This window comes from Spea bombifrons, chromosome 5 (assembly GCF_027358695.1).
Source record: "Spea bombifrons isolate aSpeBom1 chromosome 5, aSpeBom1.2.pri, whole genome shotgun sequence".
NCBI classification, from domain to species: domain Eukaryota; kingdom Metazoa; phylum Chordata; class Amphibia; order Anura; family Pelobatidae; genus Spea; species Spea bombifrons.
The window spans coordinates 16,869,967-16,890,549 of record NC_071091.1 but is presented as its reverse complement, the minus strand read 5'-3'; the positions used below and the strand labels follow the sequence as shown (position 1 = coordinate 16,890,549).

The window sequence follows — 20,583 nt, the reverse complement described above, 5'->3', positions numbered from 1 at the left end:
GTGCCTCAGTATATAATGGAAACAGTTATGTTGTACTACTGTCAGCGCGTGTCTCAGTATATAATGATAGCAGTTGTGCTGCACAACTGTCAATGTCTGCCTCAGTGTATAATGATAGTTATGTTGTACTACTATAAGTGTCTAGCTCAGTATATAAAGATAGCGGTTATGCTGTACCACCATCAATATCTGGCTCAGTTATAGTGATAGGTGTTATGCTGTTCCACTGTAGTATCTGGCTCAGTGTATAGTGATAGGAGTTATGCTGTTTCACTGTAATGTTTGCCTCAATATATAATGAAATTACTTAAGCTGCACCACCGTCAATGTCTGTCTCAGTATAGAGTGATAGGCATTATGCTGTACCACCGTCACTGCCTGGTTCAGTATATAGTGATATGTGTCATGCTATACCACAGTCAGTGTCTGGTTCATATGGTATATATAATCATGAGTCGACATGGCAACACCACTATATATGCAAATGCTTAAATAAAAAGAGAACAATGTTATGGTGACTCCTGATTATAATATCAGAATTTTTTTTAGTTTATAGTGTCTTTAGCTGCTTAGCCAGTACTTAATTTGTAATGTTTGTCACTCATTTGTTAGGTCTTCTTAGAAACTTGTTGTGTTTGTTGTTTTTTGGGGGGGTTATTAAAGAAAGCACTATTATATGTTCAGTAAATGTTATTTAAACATATATTTATTTTACTTATAAGTTATTAATTTATTTTTTCAGATTTCTTGTTGTTTACAGTTGACATACAGTTTACAAATTGGTGCAATAAATATTCTTGCCAACATAATTCTGTAGATGTCTTTACATTTGGGGGGGGTGCCACTTACAGGATCCGCCCCGGGTGCCAAATACTCTAGGTACGCCCCTGTTTTAGCCAAATATGACCCGCAAACCTGGCCCTATTACAATAATGTTTGAATTAGATTAAAATAATGTATTGTGTTAAATAAAGCACAATTACAGACTTTGCATGACTGAGTTAAGTACATTTTGGAACATATACTGGTAATCCTATACGGGCCCCTACATTACATCTCTAGGCTGTACGGTAGTAGCAAACCTAAAGCACAGTACGGACAAAACGAGTTTCAACGAGTTTGTCCCTCGCCGGTAGCCGTACTGTTACGTTGCCGCTTTCGTTTTTGACGGAGGCTGAAGTTCAGTACACGTAATCAGTGTATCCTGCAACCGGAGCTGTTGGTTTCTGTGTGGCTGTGTGTGGGGTACGGAGAGCCCGGCTGACAGGATGGCTCGGGATGGGATGAAGCACCGAGACGGGGCTCCGCGCCACGAAATGAGCGGCTACAGCATGCAGGAGGAGGAGAACGAGAGGCTGACTGAGAGCCTGAGGATGAAAGCCAGCGCGTTAAAATCTGTGAGCATCCACTGACAAGTTATCCTTCCTGACGGCCACCGTACTCGGTAGCTGTGAGAGGTTGACAGGTGACCACAGTGCAGCTTACCCTGTATACCCGGTGCTGTGCAGCTTACCCTGTATACCCGGTGCTGTGCAGCTTACCCTGTATACCCGGTGCTGTGCAGTGTAGAGCTGGGTTAGGGATACACATTAACTGGGTGTACGATTCCCGTGATGTCCAGCACAGCAATATGGTAATGGCAGGACCACCAGGGAGGGCAGCTAAAGACTCTCAGCTGGCTTAGAACCTCCAGAGAAGCTGAACTGGCACCAGAGGGGCATCTTAGTATGTTTTATGCTTTAGTATTATATATATAGCAATCTTTTGCGTTCAAAACCTTAAGTGATGATCAATCAGCCAGACTACAAGATTACTACATGTTTGGACCAGAAATAAGGCCCACTGATTCTAAGTGTTGGTCAGTTAACATGAAGTTAGGTTATTATCAGTAAAATCAGATGTTTCAAACATCTGATGCACTTGCGGGTAACAATGCGCAATTTTTAAAAATGATTTAATATCCAATTTTTTTTTCTTTTTTTATAGCTATCCATTGATATTGGAACCGAAGTTAAATATCACAATAAATTGCTAGGAGAAATGGTAAGAAGTTTGCGTTACAAGGATTCTACGTTCAACACACAGAAGTGTCGTCACAAGTTCCTGAAAATCCGTAATCCTGTTTTGCAGTTCTCGAGAGCACCCTGATTAAGCCCTCGGCCATTTAACAGCATTATATTTGCTTACTGAGTGAATTATTTATTAAAAATGCTGTTTTATTATAATTACTAATGCAACCTCATTGAAATATACCGGTGTGTGTGTGTGTGTGTGTGTGTGTGTGTGTGTGTGTGTGTGTGTGTGTGTGTGTGTGTGTGTGTGTGTGTGTGTGTGTGTGTGTGTGTGTGTGTGTATATATATATATATATATATATATGTGTGTGTGTGCAGGGGTTTGCATTAGAGCCCCAGGAAGTCTGATAAGAGACATCTTCTGCAGTGCAAATGTATGGGGGTCTGGTGAATCCCTCCATGCATGTGCAAGAAAAAAATATTAATTTAATGACACTGCACTGTTAAAGTCTTTAAACTGCATACGATGGCTTTAGTGGCCCTTTACCATATTATTTTGTTGTTTTGGTAGGATTCACCCCTATATGCAGTGTGTTTGCGGAAATTATATACAAGCCATGTGCTCCTAATGTGTTCTGCCTTTGTAGTTGAGGGTTGAACCCAAATGAGACCCCTCACTTAGTATGTGGGATAAGTGAAATAGGAGGGTCCGAGCACCCCTGTAGAGTTTTTCATAAGTCAAGTCTTGTAGGGAGTATGGGGGACAGGACCCTTCCATTAATAACGTAGGGTAGATTTTAAATGACATGTTAGTTTGCTGAGATGCTGAAGAACAACAGCCTTTACTGTATGAAGTATCGGTAATATGTGTGTCTACCCTACTCTTATTATACTCCTGCTAACCTTAAAATCTTTTCTTTTGCAGGATTCGGATTTTGACTCTGCAGGTGGAATTTTAGGGGCTACGATGGGCAGACTGAAAGTTTTATCAAGAGGCAGCCAGACTAAGCTTCTTTGCTACATGATGTTGTTTTCATTATTTGTTTTCTTTGTAATTTACTGGTTTCTCAAACTCAGGTGATAAGGCGTTGTGTTTATTGGATAATGTGCCATTCCCATATGGTTTGTTCTGTGTAGTATGCCAGTCAGTGCCTGTACTTGGAGTCCGTTATTTAATTAGACATCTAATATATTTAAATTGGGAAATGTTGTTTGGCTCTGCCAGTGGGGAAATTTGCTCTCTTTTTATTAGAATTGTAACCACTTACTAAAGGAAGCACCTGAGTGCCCCACTTTTTCCAAATTGGAATAAATATTAAGATAACCTCTTCCACTTGCACATTAGAGAACTTTCAATCCAGGCACTGCATCAAAAACCTGTAGGGTGTTGTTTCTTGGACATTCTTATGGAAATGCCCTAGTTTTTTCCGGTGTCCATTATGTTCTACAAGTAAACAAATAGTTATATCGATGAGACAGTTTTACATAATAATTTTGGATTTTTAGAACTTTTCTAGTAATTCTCATTAACCGACTTACCTGAGAATATGATTAAGGTTTGCATACTATAGCATTTTATATATTGAAGAAGCAATGATACGCAAGTTGAAGATATGCATTTTGTTCCAGCCTGATGTACCTTTGCATTGCTATTTGTGCACCAAAAAAACGTTCCTACATGTTAAACTATTTTTATGCACAAATCGGGCTCATACGAATCCTTTTAAAATGCCAACTTTGTCTTTCATTACTTATGCTTAATCGTTACATCACCTATGTTGCAGGATTTTATCATGTCATAAATGCTACATATTTTTCTACTTGACATGTTCAACAACAGGTGGATAAACGTCAATTGTATAACAAAACAAAAAAGATATTACCAGAGGTCCACTAAAAGAACTTTTCAAATGAGTTGCTTGAGAATCTGTTTGATGTTGAGTTGTGTCTGAGGTTAACGGAACAAATAAACAGTTTTTTATTTCCTGGCAAAATATTTTATACTATATTCTATGGCACCGTATAAATTCTGTCAGCCACCATTGGCTTACATTTCCCAGCGCTTGGACAGACCTTATTGTTAAAATATTAAAGGGCTACTTTATTAACACACAATTGAAATAATTCAAATCCATGAGAAATGTCATAAGTGTAACTTTGGAGGTGGTCCGCGACAGTAGGTGTGCCAGTCATAGTGTGGCATAAACTTGAGCCAGCTGAATTGCCTCCTGTGCATATGTCCACCATTAACACAGAACCAACAATGGAAGAGGTAGAATCATTTTAGTTGTTTCCATCTTGTGACTCAAGACCTTCGCCTTCTAAGGAGCTGTGCCAAGCCAGCCATTGGGCCCCAACTCATTCCACTTAAATGTAAAATACCTGCTGAGATTCATAGTACTATGTAATAATGCCTTGTTACAAACAGTAGTGTGTATTTCTACAGTTACTCTGATCTACTTATTACCGGTAACTAATGTCCTACACCCAACGTGTACAGCTTTCTATACTATGGAGAACTACTAGCATTTTTTTTTAATCTCCTGGACATACATCTTGACAATTACAAAGAAAATACCAAAAGAGGTGTCAGATGTGTTTACAATTGACCTATGTGAAATGCTGCCCCCAACAGCCCTCTAATGCCGATTTTCTTCTGGCGAAACCATGATGTGATCCGGAGAAACGGGTAAAGAGGCTGTGAAAGCACCTATCCAATTCTTTTATCTGCTGTTTTGCTACTTTCTGTTACTTTATGTGCTGGATCCTATGTGGCTATTGCCTTTAATGCACTCATTAAACTAAGGGTGCAATAACATCCAATATTCGGGGGACTTTCTATGTATAACTTATCCTGCACTGTATGTGTGCTTTTATGTGTTTGTTAAACTGATTTGCATAACCCAGCCAGAATCCCTTGCACTGTAGACTTTCTGTCGGAAAAACAAGTCTTTAGGCTTGCCTGGTGGGTGTAAGTTAATGTTTGGCAATGCTTCCTTACTTCCACAAAACACAAGGCAGCAACCCTAGCTAAAAAAAAAAAATTTCAGGCTTCACAGACCTTACCTACAGAGGCCAGTTGAAATCCATATAGCCGCAAGAGAGCAGGGAGGTCCATATCTCCACTCACCTTTTTACTTGCGGTGAGCCCTAAGAGAGCCCCAAAGGACAAAGTGCCATATAAAACACATTTGAGATGAACTCACTGTTTTGCATGGTATTTTGCCCTCCAGAGATCTCTTGGGACCCACCCCAAGTGGAAAGGTAAGTCCAGACATGGACCTCCTTGCTCCTTTGTGCCAGCTAACCAGAGCTGACTGATAAGATCCATGACGGTGAAAGCTTACATGTGGTGTTGTTGATGCCTTTATGCAAAGAAAATTTATTTTGCATTTGTTGTACTTAGGTCAGACTGATATGTTTATGGAGATTTGAAGTATTCTCTTTTCTTCTGTAATGGTACCAGAGAGCTAAAACCTGAGATGCTGAACTGGATTCCAGTTCTTGGTTGGAGAGATAGTGGATGCCTTATGACTCCCTACCTCTTCCTTACAGTGGTCCTCCTCTTCGGCCGGGGACCAAAAATATCTGGCCCTCCAGCAGGCCTTCGAGGAGTGCCAAGTCAGATGTATTTACGAAGGATCAGGCCTCTGCTGCAGCTTCTCACGGAGAACACAGAGTACCTCACGAGAAGCACGACGCCTCGGGCTTCCAAAAGAAAAAAATTAAATATAGCTTCTTGGCCTTTTGGCTAAGATCAAGTGAGTACTTGTGAGAGAGGGACAAGCTTGATCCTCTGGCCTTAGGGCTGGGGTAGCTTGAAGCCCTGAAATTGCAATTTGTCCTTAGTATTTGGTCCAAGACTGAGTGCTATGCACGATAGTGATGTGTGGGGTTAAGCACACTTAAACTTAATTGTTGCACATGCTGGGAAGCACTTTTTGAACTTTTGACCCTTACATGCACTTTTTATTTCTGTATGCACTAGTCCCAGCCTTTATGGCAAGGTGTGCGGTTGATATGGGATAAATTTTTTATCACACCAGTCTAAGGCTGGGGTTTCCTTGGGGAGCACCTTGTATATAGTTTTCCCCCAAATGATTGCACAGATGTTTTTTTTTTATTTTGAATATTTTATTTTTAATAAATTATAATGGGTACATAGATTTTCTCCACTGAAAAGCCAAGGTGGGTCCCATAAAAAGGTCTATTTTGTTTTGATGAGGAGGGGCGTTAGGTAGCTTTTTTGAGCACCCCTCCTCCTCTAGCAACTGTTCCAGTGGTCCCAACCCTTTCCTGGAGAAACCAACAAGATCTGGCCCTCCTGCAGGCCTTATGGCCAGGGAGGGAAGGAATGGGGGGGGGCCTAGTGCCCACCGCGGTCTTAGGGCACGCTCGGCACTAGTCACCTTTTTTTGTTTTTCTTCACTGCAGAGCCACTGACTTTAGGGTTTCAACAACAACAACAAAAAAATAATAAAATAAAAAAAATATTGCTTCTCAATCTCTTGGCTATGATTAAGTGCGTTTTTGTAATAGAGAGAAAGCTTTGTACTCTGAACTTAAAGTTATCACATCACCTTTTAGTAGCGCATGACGAAGCACGTTTTACACCTCACACCCTTTCATGCATTTTTTTTTATTTTTCATTAGCCCCGGCATTTTTAGGCTAGGTGTGCGGTGCATACAGAGAAATCTTTATCGCACCAGCCTAAATAAACTGGGTGTTCGGCTGGGGCTTTTTGTTAAAAATCTTGTTAAAGGCATATTCAAAAGACTTTTACAAACAGGCCAACAGACAGTACAATCAAAAAGCCCACTACTAGGAAAAGTACATTATATTATAATCTCTGACGTAGAACACAGTAAAAAATGTTTTACAACATAAAACAAACGGTCTGTATGAGGTCTTCTGCACTGAATCTCCAACATATACCAGAAGGGGGCATGATTGGTCAGTATTCACTCTGCTTCATCCTACCGCACAGGCATGTGGGACAATAAGAGGCTAGTTGACCATATTTTAGAACAATCTGCACTAATTGTATATAAAAATATTAACAAAGGTGTGAGAAAACCACCAAAACCTCCTCAGAAGTATGACAGTAATAAATCACAGTTCCCGTCTTTACCCAAATATCAACAGAAGTATTTTGCTGATGATAAGTGTCTGTACACGTAAAACCTGAGGATCTACTGTTGAATTTAGAGTATGGTGTCTAGGACGTTTCTAGGACATATCTTCTTATGATATCCCTCTCATTTAGTGAATGGCATCCAGCTCTGTGCATGCACAAAATATTTGCCTGGTTTGTCCGATGGCCAGTCCGGGCCTGAGTATATGGGCATTATCAGCTAAATACAAAAGAAGGATTTGATTTTATTACTGTACCAGAAATGTACCAAACTGAATAGTTATCCAATTTTTTAAGAGATGTTACGTTTAAAAGTAACTTTGCCTTCTATGGAAGTAACCAATGCCATTTTAAGATACCTACAATCTGTTAAGAAGTGGCAGGAGACATTTTCCTGCTGTAGGAAATAAAGTTTTCCACCTCAGACAGGTAGAGAAGGTCTAGGCAGCTGCCTATGGAGTGGAGCTGATTTTCTCCCTTGTTAGGATGTAAGTGCATGCAGAAGAGGGCACTAAAGGTATAGTTTGCAGAGGGAACTAGAAGCCCCAGGGCTTATAGCCTGTTAATCTAAGGTAAAACTGAAAAGGTGGAATCAACTGTATTGCTGCGTCTATCAGATAAAACAACCTGCAACTTCTAGCATACAATATTTCTCCCATGCATTTCTCCTCTTCTCGAGGAGAGTGACGCATCGGCGATTATCTCTCAGGAGTCTGTTGCAGTTAAGTCCCTGGCTAAGAAATACTTTTCATACTTCTAGCTATCCATCTCATGACCGTCAGCAAGGCTATCTGTGCACGTACATGTATAAGAGCATATTTATGTTCTTATATTCCTTTTATTTCCATGATGGTAGCAAAGGAAGCCTTTTCAGCGCCCATGTTTAGGATTCCAATACCTCTGCATAATGTTTGTTCCAAAAGCTAAACATATTCTGCAGGGTATAGAATGGATTGATCCTTTACCATAAAACAAGAGATTAAAAAGTGGCCAGGAGCCAAAGAATTGATCCGTCAACAAATGTTTTATTTAGTTAATTACATCTAGCCTGATTTTAGAAGAAATCCTATTGATAAAATAAAAGACTGACGAGTGAATAGGTGGAAATGTCCCATCTAAATGATCCCTCATCTCTTCCAATCCAGTAATGACAATATCAGAGGCTGTTAAAATAATGCAGCCAGTGATTAACTCAAGATGCAAATACCAAAATGGGGGAAATTACTTTATGAAGGAAAATTCTAATGTTCCGCTTTCATTTTTATAACTTGGGTAAAGCCTTCTCCAAGCTGACCATGAAACAATGGTCAGAGGGTCACATGTGGCTTCCTATGTATACAGGAAAAGCAAGGCTAGAACCAGATGCTAATGTTCAGTATAACATCAAAGCACATAAAATGCTGTGTTACAGGAAATTTAAAGATAATGGCATGGATTCAACATCCTTACAACATTGAGGGTTACCACACCACTGAATTTAAGTTGTTTCCCTGTGTTTAATTTAGAACATTGCTCCCTTTGCCTCAAATACAATAAATTCTTCAAAATGCTTTGTTGGGTTGTTTTAGTTTGCATTGTATATTGGAGATACTGGTAAACATCAGGGATCAGCAGATCTTCATCGTGTAAAAGGGCCTCTATTTCAAACTTCTATTAATTTAGTTCTAAAAGAAAATCTAACATAAGCAAATCATATTCAGGATACAAGATGGTTACATATCCCAGAAATATATAATTGCACACCAAGATATTTCACTGCCTGATAGAGAGCGAAACAATCTCTAAGGACCTTTCACTTCCAATCAAAAGATTATAAATGGTTTGACTCTCCATAGAGGGCTTAATATGTAACAGTTAAAATGAAATGTTTCAAACAATCTCGCTCAATTTCCCCTATTGAAATTCTATTCCTTTTGACTATTAGACCAGGTTTGCATTGAAACATTGTTTTTTTCTGACAGTAGATTCAGTGTTTAAAGGAACACTTCTAGCCCCTTTCTCCACCCATGCCGTACCAGGAACATTATGAAATGATGTACCTGGAACATCATTGGTGAAAATACAGACCCATGTCACTGTCATCGTGGTGACCATGTGGTCACTGCTGTAGCTGATCACTCCATGGCCGGAGTACCCATTCTACAGCAGCTCCTCTGAACTTCAATGCATGTGATGACTTTTACAGCCAACCAAATGCACATACATATTGATCATGAGCTAGAGAGAGAGAGATCGAAACAGTAAGAAAAATATATGCTGTATATACCTTTTTATATTTAATCGTTAATGTATTTTAGGTAGTTAGCGAGGCTGGAGTTAGTGAGGATAGTTAGATAGGGTTATGTTTAGGGTTAGGTAGGGATTAAAATAAACTAAAAAAAAACTAGAATACCATTTAAAATTATGTTGGAATACATAAGATCAGGATCAGAGGATAATTCTCTAAAACTTGTCTTTTCAATATCATGTTAGCCCATTTTTTGGCCTTTTTGTCCACTGGACTAATTCCGCTAAACCCATTTACGTTTTATATATATTTGTGTGGGTAAATATCAGTTGAAGACAGACATACAGTAGCAAAAACACAAAAATGCGCTGGTCCTGTAGGGTAAAAAGCCCTAGTCCTTGAGGGATTAAAGCAAAAGGTGCAATATTTGTAAATAATATTTTCTGGAGTTCAGCCAGGACATTTCTATCCAGTGCAGTAATATCGTGCGGACTGAAGCGGCACTCCTAAGTATACCCTTGTGCACGTTATTTAGGCTATAACTCTAATAGAATTGCAAGTCCGGTCCAGCAAGGCATCTTACAGCAATCAGACATATTTCTTTAAGACTATTGTTCCCTTCTATATTATGAATAAAATACCCACTTGAGATTTACATGAAGGTGAACCTTTTGTTTCATGCTAGTAAATGTAGTGTATCTCAAGATCACTTACGACTACCATATAATGAAAAAAATCAAGCAAATCATAAATTGTTAGTAAAAAACTATGCTTCAAGAAACACTACCTTACTAAGACTGTCCTAAGTTTGTTGGGAAAGATCTATAAAACATCTTTTATTACTGAAAATCTAGTATGATGTCAGAATATTTCAGGAGACATCCAGATATTAAAAAGAAATCCTTTAAGTGTTACTGGAACTTGCAATAAACAACTCTAACTTCCATTGTTAAAGTTGAAGTAAAAATAGCATTTTCTGTGTGTCTATGTACCCTAGGTTTATGGAATTGTCAGAAGAATAAGCTTACAGAGTAAAAACACGACTATGCAATTATTTAAAAGAGTGATTATACTTATTTTATTTTACCATTTCCATTGTGCCTTTGTATGCTTTTCAAGAATGTATCAAATACATTTCTAAGGATTGATAATCAAGATGGATATCACCCAGTAGAGTGGATGTATGGGAAGAGGTCACGTCTCATTGGCTGTTAACATTTTCCATGAAAAACATGGCTGCTCTTTTTTCTTTCAGAGCTACATGTTTTAACTGGTAAAAATTGTAAATTTCTCACGATTATCTATTTCGAGAATCAATGTCCCCTCCCCCAGTGCCTTTACATAAAGCAGTGTGTACTTTAGAAGTTACAAGCTGTTTTCTCTGAGCTATAACAGTCTCTGGCTGCTCCTGTGGGACGCAGCGGCCTGTTGACATGAATCAATTGTGGGGATCTTAACTGGACCCCCTGTACCAATTTATAATAAATTAAAAAAAAAATAAGTATTTTTAATTCAGGAAAGTTGCAAGAGGTTTGCTTGATCTGCATCTGGTCTTGGTCGATTAGCCAAGATGTGCATTGACAGCATCAGCTTGTGTCTGCAGCTATCAGTAATGCAGCTGTACAAAATAAAGTGTATATCAGTAATTTCTAGCACCAAAAAAATAACATTAGCTTCTATAACAAAGTTTTTTTCTTTTGGGGCAAATGTCAATTTAAGGTTTTGTATATTGAAAGAGAGAGAAAGTCAACAATATAATCCTGGTGGTTCCCAGTTTTTGACATTCTGATTTCTATTTATTTTAACTGTCTCACCCTAGATCTTTTAAATGTCCAAACCAGAAAGAAATGCATCTTCCTAAGAAACATTACAATTGATAAGTAATTGTTTATTCAAATCCATTTTATTCCAAAACAATATTAATATCAATATCAAACCACAAGAAATAGAGAAGAACAATATTTTGTTGACATACTGAAAATTATAGAGTACTTAAATTACATTTGTATTGGATTTTTTGTTATAGCATTTTGGTAATTGCATAAAGTTGATCTTGTAACTTTTCTGTTAGGATTTTAACAATATTACAAGGATTTATTTTTTGCTTGGAAGCGTTCCCATAAATTTGCATATGATTGAGAGCATGACTTCATCTGCTCCAGCTCCTATGGACAAAAGTCTTGAGTCTCTGTAGAGGGGAGAGAAAAAAATTAGATTGCTTTTTAATTAAAACAAAAGCGCAGTCATTTCATTTTTTTACAGAAATTATTTTAAAGTAGATCTAGAAATTTTACCAACTCCCACATTTCACACTTTTATACACCAAACCAATGTAATACCTATTACAAATTAAAAAATAGTTGTATATACTATAAGAGCAGGCATCCCAACTTCCTATACTCAGTATGTATGCCCAGGGCCGGTCCAAGACATAGTGCCGCATAGTATGAAATGCCGCCCCTGCCAACGCCACTGCTCATTATCTACCCTTCCTCTCCCTACCTTCTCATTATCTACCCTCCTCCCTCCCTATTATCTACCATATCCACCCCCTTTGTACTTCACTTACCTTCTAGCAGTCCTGCGGCGAGTCTCCCTGTTCTGCTTTACTGCTGAGCGCCGGAAATGACGTCATATTCCGGCGCTAAGCATTACAAGCCGCCACCGAGACCATGCTAGACGGCTCGCAGAGGAGAGAGAGGGGCACCGAGCGGGTACTGAAAACTTGATAAACGAAAACCACTCGGTGTCCCTCTCTCCTCCGCTTAAAAAAAAAAGTGCCGCCCCACTGTGCTCCATGGCAGGGATGGCTCTGTGTATGCCATTATTACCCCATTGGGCTATCTGTGGCATATTATTAAATTGCTGATTGTTGATTAGTTCAGGCAGCCAGTATAAGAATATGCAAGGCAAACAGAAAGGACACTTTGGTGTCTCAGCCCTAGCAAAATAGAATGAATATTTGAACTACTTTAACCTATTTGGCAAAAGGATGTATACATACACTCTATAAAGCATGGTCCTTCGAGGACCATATGGACGTATTTATACGTTCTGTATTAAAATGTAGCGTGTGCACCAGGGCCGTAGGAAGAATGAGGCGAGAGAGAGCAGCTGCACCCTCAAGGACTGGTTGGGGAGATCACGGATCCCTCTAACCAGCTCAACAGGGGCCCAGCAATGTGATTCACCACGAAGGCCCTAAAAAAAACATTAGCGTATCTATAGGTGAGGGATGAGCAGAGAGGCCACCTCTGGAGTGCTTGATAAATTGATAAGAACATGTTCCCTGTAATCCAAATAGGGAAATCAACTAAGCATGACAACTCTATTCTATTTTGTTATTAAACATTATAGGGTATACTTTTTAAGGTTCATTTTAGGGCATGTTCCTACACCCTGTCTTCAAAAAACAGTAACTAATTTCCATATGACCCAGGGCCTGACTTCATCTGCTCCAACGCCTTTGGACAAAAGGGCATAGGGCACCCCCACTATCATAGCCTCATCGTTTTCCTCATAGTTATTTTTATTTTTCTCTAGCTAGGTCAAGGATAGAACTGACAGCGCCATCTGCTTTTTCTATGTTTGGCAGTTGGCACTGTAATATAAACTATAATTCCCCTAGCTTTCTCTTTATTATCTGCATTAAAGAATGAATCATCTTTATGTTTTATAGCATAGATTATATGTCTTGTTACACACTGGTATGAATCCTTTAAAAAATGTATTAAAGTGTACATTTTAATAAAAACTGATACCAAACAACAGTATCATAGATTCCTTGATAATATTCAGAGTGCTATTCATATTATTCAGAGCAGAATCAGTATGTTTGTGTTGCACAGCACAAATACTTAATGCATTACAGAATCTAAACACGTAATATGATTTATCCAGGAACTATTTCATGGTGGGAGAGGAAGGCAGGTGAGACCCCTTGTCTATTTCAAGAGACGCCCTGTAGAGAGCAGACCCAAAGGGCAGCCAAATTTGGATTTTCCCACTGTGAGAATGAGAATAATGTAACCGGGCTCACAAATTCTATTACAATGGAAGGAATGTCGAGCACAAACATGGATGTTTAATTTGCAGTAGACTTAAATGGTAATAAGAGCTGTGTTTAATTCATAAACAAAAATCTTTTTGTGTTTTATTTTTTTATTTTGAGCAGGTACCATACAAACTCAATTTCTGCTCAATTCTCCAAATTTAGCATTTTGCACAAGAATTGTACCTGTTTGCCTTCTGTAAGGTCCAGGGACACATTAAATACTGAGCAAATGAGGCAGCTTACTTCATTTAAACACAGCAGCTATCTCTTTAGACCCCTCAACATCCGGGACGTAAAGATGAAAGCAGGGGACTGCCAGCACAGACCTCAGCAAGAGTGTTCCTTCATGCTCTACACACTACCTGATGTTTTAGAGGCACAGAAGATAGGGCACTGCTAGTTGAGAAGTCTGTGTTGGCGACTGCACAGACATCCATCTTCATCGTACTGCACCACGACTGTACCCAAATAGAAGGGGGTTATGGAGCAGGTATGACAGGGGTGGAGGAGATTACCAGGTAGCAATAACTATATGAGTACAAATATCTTGTAACTCACACCTATACCACATGAAATAGAGTTAATTTCTTGAGAATTACTAGATCTTCCATTGGGTTGCCATAGTCGACAAAATTATTTACCACAAACAAAGCCCAGATCATTTTACACTATTTTTTTGACAAACAGTAATATAAATCTGTAAAAACAAATTGAAAAAAGTCCTTTAATAGGTGATTGCTTTAAATAATGTTTACTGATTCTGTGATTCTGCTTTTTTGTTTAGCCTATGTGAAAAAGAAAGTACACCTTGAATTCTATGGTTTTACATATCATGACATCAAAATCATCTGTTCCTTATTAGGGCTAAACATTTGGTAAATACAACCTCAGATGAACAACAAAAATAAAGCCAAAATGGAGAAGCCATGTGTGAAAATCTAAGTACACCCTGTACTTTCTTTTTCACACAACTGTATGTATGTATATTTTTATTTATTGGATGCTAAAAGATTTACAAGGCTTTTTAAAGTTTACAGTATAATATTAGGGAGGTACAATTAGAAGTAGTGCAACATCATTCCCCCTCACCCTCAGCTCCTTCCTTTAAGTGCTGCTCTACAGGTCACCTGAATAGAAGCTCCTCCAACATATTCATGTATATTCAAATACTAAAATAACAAACTGACATTTATATTAATGCATTTTGCTCATTTGTTGTGTGTATGTTTAATCATTGCTAACGAAGAAAGACACAGACTTACTGACTTTGTTTTTATTAAACACACGGTACAATGTTTCTTGGACAATAATATATCCTGTCATACACTCAAACATGAAATAGATTACTACACACTTCCAAAAGCCACTTATTGCAGCTAATTTAGGATATTCTAATGTTCCAAAGAATGTGGCAAAACTTAACCTACTAAAAATGTGAAATGTGAAAGTGACATTAAACTTTATTTCACACAAATCACTTCCTGCTTCCTTTTTTTTTTCTTTCCAACGGGACGGGTTCCGACAATTTCCCAAATACACTGTCAAAACCTCATTATCTGAGGCGAGCAATTGAGATACGATAATACATATGATAGCTGAGAGGTCCCTTTAATTGTACATGGTGTCCCCTTCATATTCCACAGAGCTGTTCAATGGCTAAACAGTGGGTAGATATAACAAGCAGTGCATCACAGAACAAGTTAGACTTGCTCAAACAATCTAACAATCTCTCAATGTTATGTGGAAAACGCAAAACTTTCAAAGTTGTACAAAGGGATCTTGCAAAAAATATCAGTATGTCTATTAATTATTTAGAGCACAGCTTTCACCAGAGCAAAGAAAGACAGAGTATCCAAGCCAGAAGGTAAAATGTCTAGCAGGTGTCACTTATAGCATTTTAAAATTGTACAAAAGGTGAAAAGCAGATCAGAACTTTTCATTATCAGAGCAGAATAGCTTTCAACTCTCAGTTCTGTCTCTATCTGGCTGAAAACCACAAAAAACACAACACATATTTAATGGTTATCGATGTTATTGCCAAATCCTCCCTATCGGGCCAGGCACCACGAAGTCAAAAGAAAATATTCTAAATTATTCGTGAAATCGGGGGAATGTTAAAAACACACAAAATGAGAAATCGAGAAATATACCAAAGAACTAAAAAAACATACACATAAATAAACACATTTATGGGGAAACACAGGCAAAACTAGAACGCAATAGTATAAAGCTTACTAAACTAATTTATGAACAGAATGAAAATGACATCTATGCAAAAACATGCAGACAGACTCATAAATTTATATTAAAAAATTGCTACTGAAAAGGTCATTACTGTAACTTTCTGTAACAAGCGTACCATGCAGAATTCCTAACAGGTAAGACTACCGTACTTTTAGGTTTAGGGGAAATCAGTAAAGCTCTATGTACGCAAGAGGAGAGGATGATGAATGCATTCTGACATCTATAGCAACCCTGTGCCAGGCACTAACTGTGCTGGGGAATTTACAAATGCGTTATAAGGCAAAATATCTTTTTACTGAAGAGTTGAAAAAAATCCAAACAAATAAGATACGCATGTTCTATGAATCCCAAACCGAAACCACAGCAAGACTCCTAACCAAAACCAATTAACTGCTAGATGATTTGTGGACAAAGGTTAGATTCTTGTACAATCCTAAATAACAAACCAGGAAAACGTATTTTAATGTTGCAATAATTAATTATGTGCTTGTTCTGATAACTTTCCAGGCATTGTACTCTAGAGTATTCCCTCTGAACTTTTTATGGTAATCTGTACACCAAATGCATTATAGTCGGTATATGGATACTCTGTAGGGTTTGCCCTTGTCATAAAAATTACCAATCCCATACTTAAAACACACTCACATTTACCATTTTTTGTTACTGCTAAAATCTCTTTTAGCCCTGGGTGGTAATGGCTCTGTTGTTCTGTTTAGGAACTGCCGTAGAAAAACATGGCAATGGACAAATTATTATTTTGGGTAATTCAAAGAATTATTTAGGACAATGACAGTGACTGAATATTTAATATTTTGGGTATCTTTTGTTTCCTCTATGAATGTTCTCAATTTTGTATCAATAAGAGCTTATTATATTTCCCTTATTTTCTGAAAATTGATTTTTATAATTATGGCAAGTGTACCGAACCGTAAAAGCCACAACCCATGCAATTATAGGCTACTGAACTACCCCAAAAATGGGCTGCCCTAGCCAACAACAGAAACACAAATGGTCTCCTTTAAATGGAAATCCTCAGCTACATTGTCCGAGGTCAGACTCATTGGTTACTTACCTATAAAATCTGCTTACAAGGACTTCATCTGTGAAACCCATTCCTCCCCAGAACTGGAGACAGCTATCACTTACTTCCCGCACTAGCCGACCAGCTTTTAATTTGGCCATTGAGGCAAATTTGGTTACATCATTTCCTTCAATGTACATCCCTATAGAAAACAAAATATATTTTTTGTGAGAAAACTGAAATATTTAAATCAACCCTTTCCTACAATACAGTAAAATACAGACCTGTATTTATATAGAACAAGAGGGTATGGTGGAAGACTGGTGGAATTACTCGCCAAACCATGAATGAGCTAAAATAAATCAACACCCTGATTCAGCAATGCAATCATGAATAAACCTTTGTTACATTAGTGAAATCTCATAAAAGCCACCTCAGTGATTGAAATATGCTTCATACAGGGCCAGAACAGCCCTTCTCGCATGAGAAGCTCACTGCGATTGGGCCTTCATAATGCATATTAAAGTCATGGAGCTGGACTGCTACATTGCACATCTTCTCACTCGCAGACTCAGGGATGGGTGAATAAACCCCAGCATGGTTATTCACAAAAGTAAACAACTGGGATCATGGCTCACACAGTAAAAAAAATACAAGAGTGCGCAAAAATACTGTGAAAATCAAACTAAATAAGACCTACAGTCACATTTATCACCCTGATTGTATGTTTTTAATGTCAGAAACTTACCAACTGTACGGTGCAGCAATGACCGAAGTAACTCGACCTCTGTTGCCAGTTCTGCTAAGCGAAAATGAACAACTTGATTGTTTAATACTGGTTGATTGAAGATCTTTCTGTCTCTTGTGTATTTGATGGTTTCTTCTATGACGTTTTCCATTGGAGTAAGAACTAACAATGGGAAAACATACACATTACATTAACAAGCTACCTCGTCATTAGACAAAGAGCGGAAATGAGCAAAGCATTACAAATATATATATTTCAGGTACAACATGCAGGTATAATTTCCTTCTTCTGTCTTTCATACGCACAGATCAGAGCTTACAGCATACAAAGTTATGAAGATTGCAAAATATACAATTTACAAAAATCTCACAAGTGGTTATATGGAATTTTGGTTGAAATGTCAGTGTTTTTTCCATCTTTGCAAAGTCAAAGGGATCATAAGAATTGGAAAAACATTCAACTTGTGTGGGATTTTTTGGAACTACAATAATTTTTTGGTACCACAGAAAGTTAAAGAGGCAAAAATAACTATAATTATGATGTTAAATGCCATTTAAAAAAAATGTTTGTACATATTGTGGTAGCAAGTTACAGAGATGGACTTGACTGTTCCATTTAAATTGTGTTTCCATCCCATGCACAACTATACTTTGTGAGTATATTAACATTTTCTTAAACGTCATTAACACATAATCTGCAAGAAAAGATATATTTAATTAATCCATGCAGGCATTTCAGGTCTTCATTGCAGGACTGTACAGATTCTGGGACATATTTCTATAGATCAAGTCTAAATATGGGGAAATCACTGCGTAAAACAGTGGAACGCCTCTGCTGATTTTATCCAGTTGAGCACTTTAGACCAGAATGTGTGTGCTTTTCAAATGTATAGCAGAGTTTTTTCACCCCTGAGTTAAAAAGGAGGAAAATGGATTAAATGTTAGATTACAGATGGTAGTGTTGGCACTGTCTCTGCTAGGACGTTGCCTATAATGTCTATGTTCAAATATATAACTTATTTTTATAGGGTCAATAGACCCTATATATTGCTTTCTGTAATCTTTTACAGAGCTTATATCTGAGCTCCTAAATAGTAAATTTGTCTACTTTCTATAGTCATGCTTGTTGACCAATTTTGAGTATATTGCCAAATATATACCGGTATTTGGGTGATTCCCTTTCCCACCTACTCCATGCACATCCCAGAGTCTAAGGAGTCTTCTTGCAAACTGATGGGTATTGCTCATAATTTTCTTGAATATTATGTCATGTAACATCATAGGATATTAGCTCAGATGTGATGCTAGGGAACCTTTAATATTTCACTGTGCTGTTTTTGTTTCCTACTTAATCACCCTGATGTTTCCTAGTCACTGTCTAACAGAACTGTGAAAAAACAGTCATGCACGTCATTGCTGGTAAGGGACACCGCAATGTCTTTATAACCCGCCTACAACAGGAAGCCACGGCTTGCAGACTAACATTTGTTTCGGTGTTACATTGCAAGACTCAAGTCAAAATAAACGCAAGCAAGCCAGAGAAAAGCGGGTATAAGATACAAGTATATTTTCCTTTTCTTTTGGTTTAAAAAAGTCGTTTTTGGTTTCCAGCCAAAGGCATGTGGGAAAAAGAGGAAAGAAATGAAATGAACTTACCATTGGCTACTCCCCACATGCGTTCCTCCTGGAATTGCAACATCTGATACATGAAACCCATTCCTTCCTCCCCAATCAAATATTTACTTGGAACTCTGACATCTTCAAAGAATATCTGAGCTGTGTCGGATGACTTCATTCCAATCTTTTTGATTTTCTTGGTAATTTGGACACCTAAAAAATTAATGTACATGTGTGTCCATGAGAATATAAATAGCTAAACGAACTGTCAGGTTTAACAGTTAAAAATTAACATGTAATCGTGAGAAATCGCTGTTACTAACAGAACATTACTAATCAGAACGTGACAGTCTTAGCTGTATTACACAAACACAATTTACCATCAGGTATTAAAAAGACGGGTCTGTCTGAATACATTTAATCATTTCCAGTAAAAGCAAATTAAGCATTCTTATTGAATACCTGGTGCCCAGTGGGTTAGATAAGGGAAAAAAAGATTTATTACCAAACAATTAGTCGTGTTATCTCTAATGAAATGGGCAAGTGACATAAATGAATAGAATATATTACAGTTCTGTTCGGGATGAGCAACTCGCTGAAGTCAACAATTGGCCCGGAAGGAATGTATTGATTCACAATGAGAATCATGCCGGGCACATTACCGATTATATCTTGTGTATTACAAAGAATGAAATGACTCGTTAATTATTCCCCCAGCAATCAAGTGTTATCGGGTCTATTACAGAATCCACTATACTTTATTGTTTAACATAGAACCGTTTTATTAATTTACAAAGTATAAGCAGAATGTGTTACTTCCAAAATAGAATAAGTCTTCCTCCATAGGCCCATTATACTCCCTTATCCAGATCCATGAAATAACCAATGTCACCAGAAATTTGTAATAGCGGTATTAATTCAAGTGCAGACTGAGATTTTAATTGAAGTAGATAACTTTTAATCGGCCATCATAGAAAAAGTTGTAGATGTCACATAAGCTTTCAGGACCTCAAATGGAAAGATAGGACCTCAGAGGTCCCGTATATTACCGTATTTTTCGCTCCATAAGACGCAGTTTTTTTCCTCCCAAAGTAGGATGAAAAATCAGCCGCGTCTTATGGAGCGAAGATGCAGGCAGGGAGGGGGGGGGCAACGATATACCGTATTTATCGGCGTATAACACGCACTTTTTTAACTAAAATCCGGAGCTTAAACCCTACCTGCGTGTTATACGCCGATAAATCCGGGGTCGCAACTGAGGCAGGCGGCGGCGGCCGCCAGCAGAGGAGTCCTGGATTTCTGCCAGTCAGGGGGGCCCAAGGGGTGCCGAGCGGTTGCTGAAGACAACCGCTCGGCAACTCTCGGGCCCCCCTGCCTGACAGATATACAGGAATCCTTTGCTGGCGGCCGCCGCCGCCGCCACCGCCGCCTGCCTCAGCGCTTCAACTCCTGTGTTGGAAGCGTTTGTCTCGGGTGCCGGCGCTTTACGCTGGGCGCTCAGCAGTGAAGCGCCGGCACCCGAGAC

At 38.3% G+C, this 20,583-nt stretch overlaps 2 protein-coding genes across 3 annotated transcripts in view; one reads left to right on the top strand and one right to left on the bottom strand.

The window, feature by feature from the left end:
• Positions 1–1,166: 1,166 nt before the first annotated feature.
• Positions 1,167–4,007, top strand: BET1 (Bet1 golgi vesicular membrane trafficking protein). Its single transcript, XM_053466430.1, has 3 exons — positions 1,167–1,397; positions 1,987–2,043; positions 2,939–4,007. The coding sequence occupies exons 1-3, from the start codon at positions 1,269–1,271 to the stop codon at positions 3,092–3,094; spliced, it is 342 nt and encodes a 113-aa protein (XP_053322405.1). The 5' UTR covers positions 1,167–1,268; the 3' UTR covers positions 3,095–4,007.
• Positions 4,008–11,242: 7,235 nt separating this feature from the next.
• LOC128496678 (probable acyl-CoA dehydrogenase 6) overlaps positions 11,243–20,583 on the bottom strand; it is a 56,179-nt gene continuing 46,838 nt past the window's right edge. For both annotated transcript variants that reach the window (XM_053466427.1, XM_053466428.1), the window contains 4 exons: positions 19,098–19,271; positions 17,443–17,604; positions 16,746–16,896; positions 11,243–11,563 (listed from right to left, as the gene is read on the bottom strand). In XM_053466427.1, the coding sequence (XP_053322402.1) occupies positions 11,470–11,563; positions 16,746–16,896; positions 17,443–17,604; positions 19,098–19,271 (581 nt within the window). In that variant the 3' untranslated portion in view covers positions 11,243–11,469. The remainder of the gene's footprint in view (positions 11,564–16,745; positions 16,897–17,442; positions 17,605–19,097; positions 19,272–20,583) is intronic.